Source organism: Herpailurus yagouaroundi, unplaced genomic scaffold, assembly GCF_014898765.1.
Source record: "Herpailurus yagouaroundi ecotype Mexico unplaced genomic scaffold, PumYag 162, whole genome shotgun sequence".
Classification (NCBI taxonomy): Eukaryota; Metazoa; Chordata; class Mammalia; order Carnivora; family Felidae; genus Herpailurus; species Herpailurus yagouaroundi.
In genome coordinates, this window is record NW_024412403.1 from 71,674,617 (window position 1) to 71,687,792 (window position 13,176).

Sequence of the window (13,176 nt, forward strand, 5' to 3'; positions counted from 1 at the left end):
TTTAGCCAATCAGAAAGCATCCTGTATCGTTCACTAGCATTTCTCTCATTTACTCAATCAGAATTTCAATTCGACTTATAGATCAAGTGCTGCTTTTCTTTCAATAGCTCAAGCTATCTTTAATGTCAATAAAGTTTCTAAAGTTTTCATCAAGTTTAGAATAGGGGCACCTGGCTGGTTCAGTTGGTAGAGCATGTGACTTTTGATCTCAGGGTTGTGAGTTCGAGCCCCATGTTGGATGTAGAGATTACTTAAAATCTCAAACAAATAAAAAAAGTTTAGGATAAATACCTATACCCAGAATTCTCTTACTTATGTATTACAAACTCTTTGATGACAAAGCTGTTTTCTTTAAACATTTTTTTCACATATAAATTATTAACCAGTTCTCCCAGGCTGGTTATAATTAAATTCAAGAATCAATTTATCTTAACTATAGAGAACAAACTGATGGTTACCAGAAGGGAGGTGAATGGGGGGGATGGGTAAAATAGGTGATGGGATTAAGGAGTGTACTTGTCGTGATGAGCACTGGGTGACATACAGAATTGCTGAATCACTATACTGTACACCTGAAACTAATATAACACTACAAGTTAACTATACTGGAATTTAAAATAAAATAAAAGTGGCTCTGGTCATGATCTCACAGTTTGGGAGTTCGAGCCCCGTGTCAGGCTCTGTGCTGACAGTTCAGAGCCTGGAGCCTGCTTCAGATTTTGTGTCTGCCCCTCCCCTGCTGGCATTCTGTCTGTCTCTCTCTCAAAAAATAAATAAATAAATAAATAAACCTTAAATTTTTTAAAATAAAATAAGCAATTTATCTGTTTTTTCAGATATTTTTAAACATAAAAATGTCAGCATATACATTCGTTTGTTCATTCATTCAATGACTAGATAATGAATGTCTACTATGAGTTGGGCATTGTTCCAGGGATTTAGCAGTGAGAAAACAAAGCTGCTCTTGTGGAGCTCACATACACTAGTAGGGGAGATAATTAACAGATTAATCCAGAATACAATGTCAGATAGTGTTGTTATAAATAGCAATGACAGAATATGACAGAGAAATGACAGAATATGAAAAATGACAGAAAATGATAGAAAACTGCATCTTATTTCATGCAAGATTCCCAAGATAGATTTCTCTGAGGAGGCATCTAAGGCAAGAAATGAATGGCAAAAGAGAACAAGCCAAGAGAGGTTCTTGAAGGTGGGGCATGTGGGAAAAGTGATACAAGCATGGGGAAGAGCAAATAAAAGTCCTAGGGCAGAAACAAGTTTGGTATGGTTAAAATTTCCCATAATCTTTAAAGGTTATTAAATATTAACCACTTTTTAAAATATACTTTCAGCAGAAAGTCAGACATAATCACTATTGTATAATGCCTTATGACAATTTTCTCATTTTATGAAAGCAATCACATGAACCTCCCTTCAGGACACAATCTGACAACGACAGTCCTGCCTCCCTCCTTAAGGTCTCACTTAAATGCACTCCCTATGCTTCATGGATTTTCTGAGTGTTTACCTGTTATACTCTGTTCAATTCACCACTCATCTCTGAGATTTCTGATAAATCTGAGTCTAGCTGGTTTTTCTGCTTTGTCCTTTAGTTTCTTCTGGGTCTGAACACTGTTTGAGAGCTTCTCAATACTTGGGGTTAGCCATGTGACTGTGTAATAGTGTACCTCTGCCTACTCCAACTCTCAGAACTGCTGACCCTGCTGTTAAACAAAGCTTTCTACAGTGCCCTCCGCCCTTCCTTTTGGTTGAAGACCTTTAAAAAGATACAGCGTTAACAATCCCTATCAAAGTAACACCACCATTCTTCACAGAGCTACAACAAACAATCCTAAAATTTGTATGAAACCAGAAAAGACCCCAAATAGCCAAAGCAATCCTGAAAGAGAAAACCAAAGCTGGAGGCATCACAATCCCAGACTTCAAGCTATATTACAAGGCTGTAATCATCAAGACAGTACGGTACTGGCACAAGAACAGACACTCAGATCAATGGAACAGAACAGAGAACCCAGAAATGGACCCACAAACATATGGCCAACTAATCTCTGACAAAGCAGGAAAAAGTATCCAATGGAACGACAGTCTCTTCAGCAAACGGTAATTGGGAAAACTGGACAGTGACATGCAGAAAAATGAACCTGGATCACTTTCTAACCCCATACACAAAAATAAACTCAAAATGGATGAAAGACCTAAATGTAAGACAGGAAGCCATCAAAATCCTCAAGAAGAAAGCAGGCAGAAACCTTTATGACCTCGGCAGTAACAACTTCTTACTTGACATGTCTCCTGAGGCAAGGGAAACAAAAGCAAAAATGAACTACTGGGACCTCATCAAAATAAAAAGCTTCTGCACAGTGAAGGAAACAATCAAACTAAAAGGCAACCAATGGAATGAGAGAAGATTTTTGCAAATGATATAGCAGATAAAGGGTTAGTATCCAAAATCTATAAAGAACATATCAAACTCAACACCCAAAAAAGCAAATAATCCAGTGAAGAAATGGGCAAAAGATATGAATAGACACTTCTCCAAAGAAGACATCCAGATGGCAAACTGACACATGAAAGATGCTCAACATCACTCATCATCAGGGAAAATACCTATCAAAACCACAATGAGATATCACCTCACACCTGTCAGAATGGCTAGCATTAACAACTCAGGCAACAACAGATGTTGGCGAGTATGTGGAGAAAGAGGATCTCTTTTGCACTGCTGGTGGGAATGTAAACTGGTGCAGCCACTCTGGAACACAGTATGGAGGTTCCTCAAAAAATTAAAAATAAAACTACCTTATGACCCAGCAATTGCACTACTAGGTATTTATCCAAAGGATACAGGTGTCTATTTCGAAGAGGCAAAGCACTCTAATGTTTATAGCTGCGTTAATGACAATTGCCAAAGTATGGAAAGAGCCCAAATGTCCATTGACGGTTGAATAAAGATGATGTGGTGTGTATATACACACACACACACACACACACACACACACACACACACACACACACAATGCAATATTACTCAGCAATCAAAAGGAATGAAATCTTGCCTTTTGCAACAATGTGGATAGAACTAGGGTGTATTATGCTAAACGAAATTAGTCAGAGAAAGACAAATATCACTTTGACTTCATTCATATGTGGAATCTAATACACAAAACAGATGAACATAAGGGAAGGTAAGTAAAAATAATATAAAAACAGGGAAGGGGATAAACCATAAGAGACTCTTAAATACAGAGAACAAACTGAAGGTTGCTGGAGGCATTTTGGGTGGGGGGATGCCCTAACTGGGCAAGGGGCATTAAGGAGGACACTAGTTGGGATGAGCACTGGGTTTTATATGTAGGTGATGAATCACTGGATTCTACTCCTGAAATCATCACTGCACTGTATGTTAACTAACCTGATGTAAATTTTTAAAAATTTAATAAATTTTAAATAAACAAATAAAATTTTAAAGATATAAAGAAATAAAAAGACACAGCTTCCATAATCAGCCAGACCTCTAATTTAAATAGATTCTCAGGGCGCCTGGGTGGTTCAGTTGGTTAAGCGTCCAACTTTGGCTCAGGTCATGATCTCATGGTTTGTGAGTTCGAGCCCCACATCAGACTCTGTGTTGACAGCCTGGAGCCTGGAGCCTGGTTTGGATGCTGTGTCTCCCTCTCTGTCAACCCTTCCCCTGCTCATGCTCTCTTGAAAATAAACAAACACTAAAAAAATTTTTTTTCTCATTTTTTCTAAAAAATAAATAGATTCTCGAAGGTTTCTAACATAAAAGTCAAAGCTGTATAGGGGCGCCTGGGTGGCGCAGTCGGTTAAGCGTCCGACTTCAGCCAGGTCACGATCTCGCGGTCCGTGAGTTCGAGCCCCGCGTCGGGCTCTGGGCTGATGGCTCGGAGCCTGGAGCCTGTTTCCGATTCTGTGTCTCCCTCTCTCTCTGCCCCTCCCCCGTTCATGCTCTGTCTCTCTCTGTCCCAAAAATAAATAAAAAACGTTGAAAAAAAAAATTTAAAAAAAAAAAAAGTCAAAGCTGTATGAATTATTCTTCCAGTCTTCTGGGGTGTCTAGACACATGTCCTCTTCCCCAACCTTTCAACAAGTAGTGTCTAGTTACCTTATAAACCCAGTTTCCCAGTACCCAGTTCTTGACGCTAGCCTACTAATTCTCACATGGACCTTTTATTAGAAAGTATCTTATAATTTATTTAAGAGGTCTAATGGTACTCTGAATGGTTAAACAGGAAATTGGGCCAATATAAAGACTTCAGGAAGGATTTTCTTCCCCTTATTTTAATACTTTTTACTATGGTAATCTTCAGAGAACAGTAGAATATATTTCCATTTCGCAACACCTACTACCTTCAACAATTATTATATGGTAATCAAGTTTCATATAAACTGCCCCCACTTTCCACTCTTCACCACTCTCATTAAAACAAATCCCAGATAATATATTCCACAAGGATTCCAATCAGCATAAATGTGATCCTAGACCTGGTAACCCAGGGTCTTTCAAAGTTTTTAGCAAGTTCTAAGGGTTCCATGTCTACCACAGCCAAACTATAGGGCTAAGTACAGTGATTATGCCTCAATTTTTAGTTTGTCATGGCAAACCATTACCCCAAATAAGTTTATTTAGGAAAATTTAAGAGTACAGACACAAGATGACCTAACATATATAAACTTTTTCACAGACCTTTAAAACAACCTTCAAAGCATAAAGATATTATTACATGTAGATCTAAACTCCCACACTTATTTAATTATATTCCAACAGTGAAATGGTAGGCCTTTTCACAAGAAGTCAAAACAACCATATACAAACTACAGAGAAAACAACAGTTAAAATGCTTCAAGCTGTCTATACCAGAGAACATTTCATATGTTTTTTTAAATGCAGTTTGGATGATGAACATGCCAAATTTAAATGCAAGAATCAGCTATTTATCATAAATACCATCCATTACTTAAAAACGTGATTAGGTGAGAAGCACATCCTTATAAATGTGCATCCAAAAGCTCCTGGGGACCACTTACAGCTCTGACTCGAAGAAGATGTGAGATGACAGACTGTAGTTCATCACTGTAGTGTTTTAGTTCAGTAAATCTCCTGAAACAGGAAACAAGGGAAACATCATTTTTTTTCTCATGGAAACAAGTCAAAAACTGAAAGACAAAAACAGCAGTTCTTGAGAATAATGAAACTGATTCTATTTAACCATATGCTGGCCTTATGCACACACCAATACAAATTCAAATTCAATACAAATTCAAATACAAATTCAAAAAATTCTAAAATAAAGCAACCATATTTTCTTTTGGTATTACTAAAGACAAGAAAAATACTTCATAATTTATACTGTGGAACTGAGATAAAGATAAAAGTTATATGAAAAGTTACTTGAAAACAAAAAAACAGGACAAAAACTTATGGTGCTAAAAAATGTTCTGATGCAACCATAAACTCATGATCTCTAACCTCAATCTTCATGCTGATCAATAATCTTTGTTTCCCTAATCTAGTAACTACAGTTCTGCAAAAAGACCTGAAATTTCTGATACCACCACCTATCACTCTCCAACCAGGCTTCACAAATTAAACACAAGCCATTAGTAGGAACCACCTCCACCTCTATCTCCTGCCAGTAAACATATCTACATCTATTATTTCTTCCTTCCCTCTAAGATCCTTCTTCCCATCAATACTCTAGACTCTATCCCAGCTACACCCCATATTCCTATTTTCTAAATTCCTCTCTCTGCAAGCTCCTTCTCATTAGCATATCAATTAACTCTCCTATATTAAAACACATACATATATTCCCTTGACAACACATCCAACTGTTAACACTCTCATCCCCAGCCATTTCACAGGCACACTTTAACAAGGTACTCTCTCTAGCAACAGTCACTATCCATGCACCGTGCGGCCCACTGCAAGCTAGTTTTGCCTCCAATACCAGCAGAGAAATACTCCTGACAAACTCACTAACTATTCTCATGTTGCTTAAAACCCAACAACAGACTTTAGTCCTCATCTTTCTTGATCCTTTCAGCAAGGTAACAGCTAACCTCACCCTCCTCCCAACTTTAGCATGCAAAGAGGCCCTAAAGTGTCAGAAACACTAAGGAGGGCCTCTCAGTAGGACAAGTGTGTGAACAAGCAAAACTGTACACAAAGGCCCTAGAGGGACTCAAGAATCTGAAGGTATAACCCAAATAATTCAAATGGTGCTAATCTTCAGATTATACTTTGGAAAACACCCTCAAGGCGTTGGCACTCCTTAGGGTCCAATCCTGGGTCCTCAGCCATCTTAATCAATCTTTCAATCTATACATTTCATGTGACTTACCATTCACAAAGCTTCACAGTTATGGCGTACGTGTTACTGAATTCCAAATGTCTACCTCCTGCCCGAATCTCTCTCCTAAACACCAGACCTTTGTACTTTTACATATCTAGAGCTTATCTTCCCCTGTCCCTCCCAAAACCCTCTTCCCTATGTTCCCTAGCATTCTAAAGAAGAAAACCTGGGTGCCACCTATATTTCCTGCCCCTCTTTTGCCCCATTCATTCTACTAATCACTAGGTCTACTTCCTAATATTGCCCAAATATTGTCTAAATATTGCCACATAAAAGTAGAAGACTCATCTCCAAAAGTAGAAGGTTCATCTCCAAACTGCTCTTAGCAGTCTAGTTTGAAGAAATATATTTTATTTTATTTCAAAATTACTTACTTACTTACTTATTTATTTATTTATTTATTTATTAGTAATCTCTACACCCAACATATGAGTAAACTTACAACCTCAATCAAGAGCCACATGCTCTTCCAACTGAGCCAGCCAGGCACCCCAGTTTGAAAAAATATAAACATGCATGAAGCTAGTATCATTTTGGTAATCCCAACAATCTTTCCAGTTTTCTACATTTTAAGAAAGGGCAGAATAAAAGTATTTTAGTGCTGTAAACTATTTTAGTAACAGTATGAATAATAATTATATATTGGGCCAGCTAGACCCACTATATAAAATACATGTAATATATAATATAGCTAGAACAGAGATTCTGTACGTGAAGAATCTGGCTTAACAACGAATGGCATGAAGGCACCTGGCTAGCTCAGTAGAAGGAGTATGTGATTCTTTGGGGTTTTTTTCTTTAATTTTATTTATTTATTCTGACAGAGAGAGTGAGAAAGGGAGGGCGAGAGAGAGAGAGAGAGAGAGAGAGAGAGAGAGAGAGAGAGAGAGAGAGAGAAAGAGAGAGAGAAGATCTTAAACAGGATCTGTGTTGCCAGCCCAGAGTGCAACACAAGGCTCAAACTAATGAACCATGAGATAATGACCTGAGCTGAAACCAAGAGTCGGCTGCTCAACAGACTGAGCCATTCAAGCACCCCAGGAGTATGTGACTCTTGATCTCGCGTCATTAGTTTGAGTCCCATGTTGAGTGTAGAGATTACTTAAAAATAAATAAAACTTAAAAAAAACAAAACACAATATAGATAATTCTCTTAACTAGAACTTAAAGCAAACAAATTCTATTACTAATTATACATTAACTACACATTTTAACAAGAACAGGGGCAAAATTGCTTTGGTTATGTTACTGTTCATATCAAATTTAAAATTCCATATATAATATGGTTATTAAATAAAATTTTATAATCCAGAAACCTAGTTAGGTCAGAAAAGGGAAGATAAACATTCAATTGATAAAATATTTTTCATTAAATTGAAAAACATTCAAGACAAAATATTAATATTACAATATTAATTAATAATAGTCTCATCTACATGCTCCTCTAGTGAATGCACATTCACCAAAGTCATAAAGCTAGCTTACTAGGTTTTTCAAAGAGGTTGACTTAAAATTTTAGTTCTTTATCTAAAGAGCGTCTCTTGGGGCGCCTGGGTGGCGCAGTCGGTTAAGCGTCCGACTTCAGCCAGGTCACGATCTCGCGGTCCGGGAGTTCGAGCCCCGCGTCAGGCTCTGGGCTGATGGCTCGGAGCCTGGAGCCTGTTTCCGATTCTGTGTCTCCCTCTCTCTCTGCCCCTCCCCCGTTCATGCTCTGTCTCTCTCTGTCCCAAAAATAAATAAACGTTGAAAAAAAAAAAAAAATTAAAGAGCGTCTCTTATATACCATACCCGTCATTATAACCCTTACAGTGGAACCTTAAATGCATATTACTAAGTGAAAAAAGCCTATCTGAAAAGGCTACATACCATATATGACATTCTATAAAAGGCAAAACTATGGAGATTACTGGTTGCCAGGGGCTGGGATGGAGGGATAAACAGGCAGAGCACAGAGGATTTTTAGGACACTGAAAATACTTTGGAGTTTGGTTTTTTTTTTTTTGGTGGGGGTGGGAGGGTCTTGGTGTTGTTTTTTGTTTAAATTTCAAGTGGGTTCCATGCCCAACACGGGGCTTGAATTCATGACCCTGAGATTAAGAGTCACGTGCTCTACCAAGTGAGCCAACCAGGCACCCCAGCCCCAGGACAGTTAAAATACCTTATATGATACTATTAATGATGGACATATGCCATTATACATTTGTCATAATATACAACACCAAGAGTGAACCCTTATGTAACATCTTCAGGTGATAACAGTGTCTTAACATAGGTTCATCGATTATAACAAATGTACCATTCTGGTGGGGGATATTAACAGTGGGGGTGACTGTGCATGTGTGGGGGCAGAGGATATATATGGGAGCTCAGTGCTGTCCATTCAATTTTTCTATAAAACTAAATAGAACTCCTCTAAAAAAGTCTATTAAGAAAAAAAAAAAAACTTCAGTGGTTACCATCACAATTTCCTGTTTACCAAAACTTTAAATATTTATATTTTATATTCAAAATTTATATTAAAAACCAAATACATAATTTCTAAAGTCAGGCATAATATATTATCAGACTATGCAAACCCAGCCTTTGGTAAGAATTTACACCACATAGAAATTAATGTTGAAGGCTTAACTAGAGAAATTCTAACACAACTCATGAACTTGGCAGCCAAAAATGCAAAAGCCTAATCTGCTCAAACACCTTTCTAATTGAAAAGTTCAGTTGAATCAAAGGCCAGGTAAAGGTCCATATAATGAAAAGTCTGAATTACCCACCTAATTCAGAGAATGAGTAAAACCAAAATCTTAAGAAATGCCTAGGAACCACCCTAAGGACATTTTATTGTGAATGCATGGGTTTCCTTAAATATAGAAATGGTCTCATCACAAACACCAAGTCAAGTAATTGTCATACAGATACATCTCCATGAAATTATTCCACTAGTATGCATTTATCTATCAAGTTTTCTTGGTGTACAAAGTAGTTTATTATTAAATATATATAATACATATAATCTTCTTGAACTTTGTACATATTTGATAAGCAAAGCCATATAAGGAAAACTATTTCATATGAAATTAAAAATTAAGTCTCTCATTTTTCTGATATCTTCAACATTTTTAATAAATCCTTCTAGGAAAAAACAGCAGTTTAATTTTCTGATACTTCAGTTACTTGCAACCTTAAACCTAATTAAGTTACCAAATCTCAAAATCAGTTTTAGACTGTAAAAGGATTTCAGTAATGTGAATTATTATTTAAATTAGTAAATAAAGTGCATACATTCAGAAATGAAAAATTAAATAAATTGATAGACATCATTCAAAACAACATTGTAACTGTTATTAAAACAAAACCTTACTTGTCTGGGTTTTTCACTCTGAATGTTGCATTAAGCGCTTTTAACCTGGAGTCTGCCTGGAAAAAATAATTTGTTCACTTAATACAATTACATTTCAGGGTATAAATCCAAACAGTTTTACTTTCCCTTTAGAATTAAGATGCTCAAATACAGTTTTCTTCATATCATTTGTCAAACACATTAAACATATCTAAAAAAAAACAGCAAAGTAGTTATTTCTGAAAACACTACAAAAACAGTGTTAAAAAGTAAACTGAATAACATGGCATTCAATGATACCAAAGTAAAACAATTATAAACATCATTATATTAACAGGTATCTATCTATCTATATATATACACACACACAGCTCTGCATTATTGTAACTCAGAATAAATCACATGGAAGAAGTAGTTTACCTTTCTCTAAATCAAGAAAAGGAATGATAAACTAAATAAAATGACAGCTCTGAAGCATATACATTACTGCAGGTAGTTCCCAGGAATCCACACCAAATGTACATTGGTTTTTTTCATTTTCATGATCACTATTTTAAAAAAGGAAGAACTGAGGCACCTGGATGGCTCAGTAGGTTAAGTGCCTCACTTTGGCTCAGGTCATGATCTCGCAGTTTGTGAATTCAAGCCCTGCACTGGGCTCCTGCTGACAGCTTGGGGCCTGGAGCCTGCTTTGGATTCTGTGTCTCCCTCTCTCTCTGCCCCTCCCCTGCTCATGTTCTCTCAAAAATAAACATCAAAAAAAATGTTTTTAAACAAAAGAACTATGGAAATGCCTATACTAAATACTACATACTAAATAAAGTAAAACATGTGAGATGAAATCAAATTACTTTCTAGCTGACAGAAAACGTTACAACACAACCTTTTTTAAAAATTTTTTTAAATGTTTATTTTTGAGAGGGACAGAACATGAGTGGGAGAGGGGCAGAAAGAGCCAGAGATACAGAATCCACAGCAGGCTCCAGGCTCTGAGCTGTCAGTGCAGAGCCCGATGCAGGGCTCGAACCCACAAACTGTGAGACCATGACTTGAGCCCAAGCCGGACACTTAACTGACTGAGCCACCCAGGCACCCCAAGAAAACACAACTTTTTAACTATTTTTTAAAACTTTTTAACTATCTTTACTTACTCTAGATAATTGCTCTCAAAGGAGGAACAGAGGGATCAGCACTAAATAATAATTGCATTCTATAAAATTTATACTTAATATATCCAAGTCATAGCCAAACTTCACACACACACACACACACACAAAGAAAAGAAAAGAAAAGAAAAGAAAAGAAAAGAAAAGAAAAGAAAAGGAAAGAAAAGAAAAGGAGAAAAAACACTAAATTATGTTTCTGACCAGGCACAGAAACTACATAAAAGGTGGTTCAATCAGGAATCAATTTTTTTAATGTTTCATTTATTTTTAAGAAAGAGAGAGACAGAGTGTGAGTGGGGGAGGGGCAGAGAGAGAGGGAGACACAGAATCTGAACCATGTTCCAGGCTCGGAGCTGTCAGCACAGAGCCCAACGCAAGGCATGAACCCATGAGCCGTGAGATCATGACCTGAGCCAAAGTCAAATGCTTAACCGACTGAGCCACCCAGGTGCCCCCATTTTTTTTTTTTTTTTAAGAGAGAACATGAGCAAGGGAGAGGGGCAGAGGTAGAGGGAGCGAATCCCAAGTAGGCTCCGCATTCAGTGCAGAGTCCAACATGGGGCTCAATCGCACAACCCTGGGATCATTACCTAGGCTGAAATCAAGAATCAGACACTCAACTGACTGAACCACCTAGGTGCCCCAGTTTCACTCCACCTTACTGTATCTCCTTTAAAACAATATTACTTGAAATCATCTTAGTTGTTTACTTGTTTCTTAGCTGCCCACTAGAAGAGCCGTAAGAAAGCACAATGTGAATGGTGCTCCTGGAGTTATACAATGGCTGCCATGGCAATACGTTATTTAATCTGCTTTGTTCATTGCTATATCCCAGTGCCTCACAAAGCGTGGCACAAGACCATCATGCAGGAGGTATCGACTGAATAAAAAATAACCCCAACTATTCTACAGCCCCGACTATCTTCCTTCCCATGTTCTCTGTTAGTCCCACTTCTTCTCCTTTTCCAGTTCCTATTAAATATTTTACTTTCCTTATGCTGGATCTTGTCTTCCCTTTGTTATTTCATTTTCTGATTCTTCTCTTCCCCCACACCTTGCCTAGTAAGCCACTATCCAGCTTGGGCCTCTCTAATGTTCCTCTTCCCTGGCCCCCAAGTTGACTCCACCGCAAGGTTCTTTATTCCTGTCTCAGCTCAAATGTTATCTCTTCAACCATGTGACCCAGTTTACCCAGGAAAGTCCTGGTTTATGCTTGTTGTCCTAAATTCATTATTAATAGGACCCCTTTTTACTCTCAAAAGAGTCCCATTAGAATAATAAATCTTATGGTCACCTATCTCAAAAAAATCCTTGAAAACAAAAATTCTGTACCATCATACCCTTTAACAATACCCTTTAAAGTATCTTACTGATTTAAACATTAATTTAATGTCTCTACTACAATATAACCTCGATAAGAATAAGGGAGTTTATGTTTTCAGCTCATTCACTACTGTTTCCACAGCACCTAGAAGAGCACCTGACACTCTGTAGGCACCCAGCCACAGTGGCTCTCTGAGAATTTCTGTGTAATATACAGATTAGCAGAAATTTTAAAGTTTATTTGAGAGAGTGAGCGAGCAAGCAGGGGAGAGGGGCAAAGGGGGAGGGACGGTGAGAGAGAGAAACAGATAGAAAAGAGAATCTCAAGCCAGCTCCACGCTCAGCAGAGAGCCCAATGCAGGGGCTCAATCCCACAACTGTGAGATCAGGACCTAGGCCCCAACCAACTGAACCACCCAGGTGCCTCTAGCAGAAATTTTCGAAGTCTGGACTATGGGCATTGGCAGGCTCTACTCCAAGCAACAGACAGGGTCCTGGATTCTTCTGAGTTAACCTAAATTCATTTAAGATCTGGGCATATGGATGACACTTTCATGACAGTAACTTACTGAGTTAATGGAGTTAAAACAATATCACCTTATTCTAAATCAACTAGTTTATATGTTCGTTACTCTAAACTCTTTGCTCTCCTTTTACTGAATTGGTTAACATGAATATTTATATAAATACACAAGACAAAGAACACCAACACAGAGCAGTGATGAAGAGTTAGTGCTCATGTTTGTATTAAATACAGCACTGATAAAAACGCAGTAGATTTTTATAATTATCTTGCTGGGTAAAATAATTAAATATTTTTAAGAAAATATTAATCTAGTAGGCCAAAACTATATATTAAATTAAACGTGTGTGAGAAAAGGAAAACTAAAGTAAGGTGACATTTCAATCTGAGAATGACAATCCAAAGGCCAAGGTTAAAATATAAATA

The 13,176-nt window shown here is 37.4% G+C and overlaps 1 protein-coding gene across 1 annotated transcript in view; it reads right to left on the reverse strand.

Annotated features, from left to right (window-relative positions):
- SNX4 (sorting nexin 4) overlaps nt 1–13,176 on the reverse strand; it is a 69,101-nt gene that overhangs the window by 32,492 nt on the left and 23,433 nt on the right. The window contains exons 6-7 of the mRNA XM_040484785.1: nt 9,760–9,815; nt 5,074–5,146 (exon numbers count right to left, since the gene is read on the reverse strand). Of these exons, the coding sequence (XP_040340719.1) occupies nt 5,074–5,146; nt 9,760–9,815 (129 nt within the window). The remainder of the gene's footprint in view (nt 1–5,073; nt 5,147–9,759; nt 9,816–13,176) is intronic.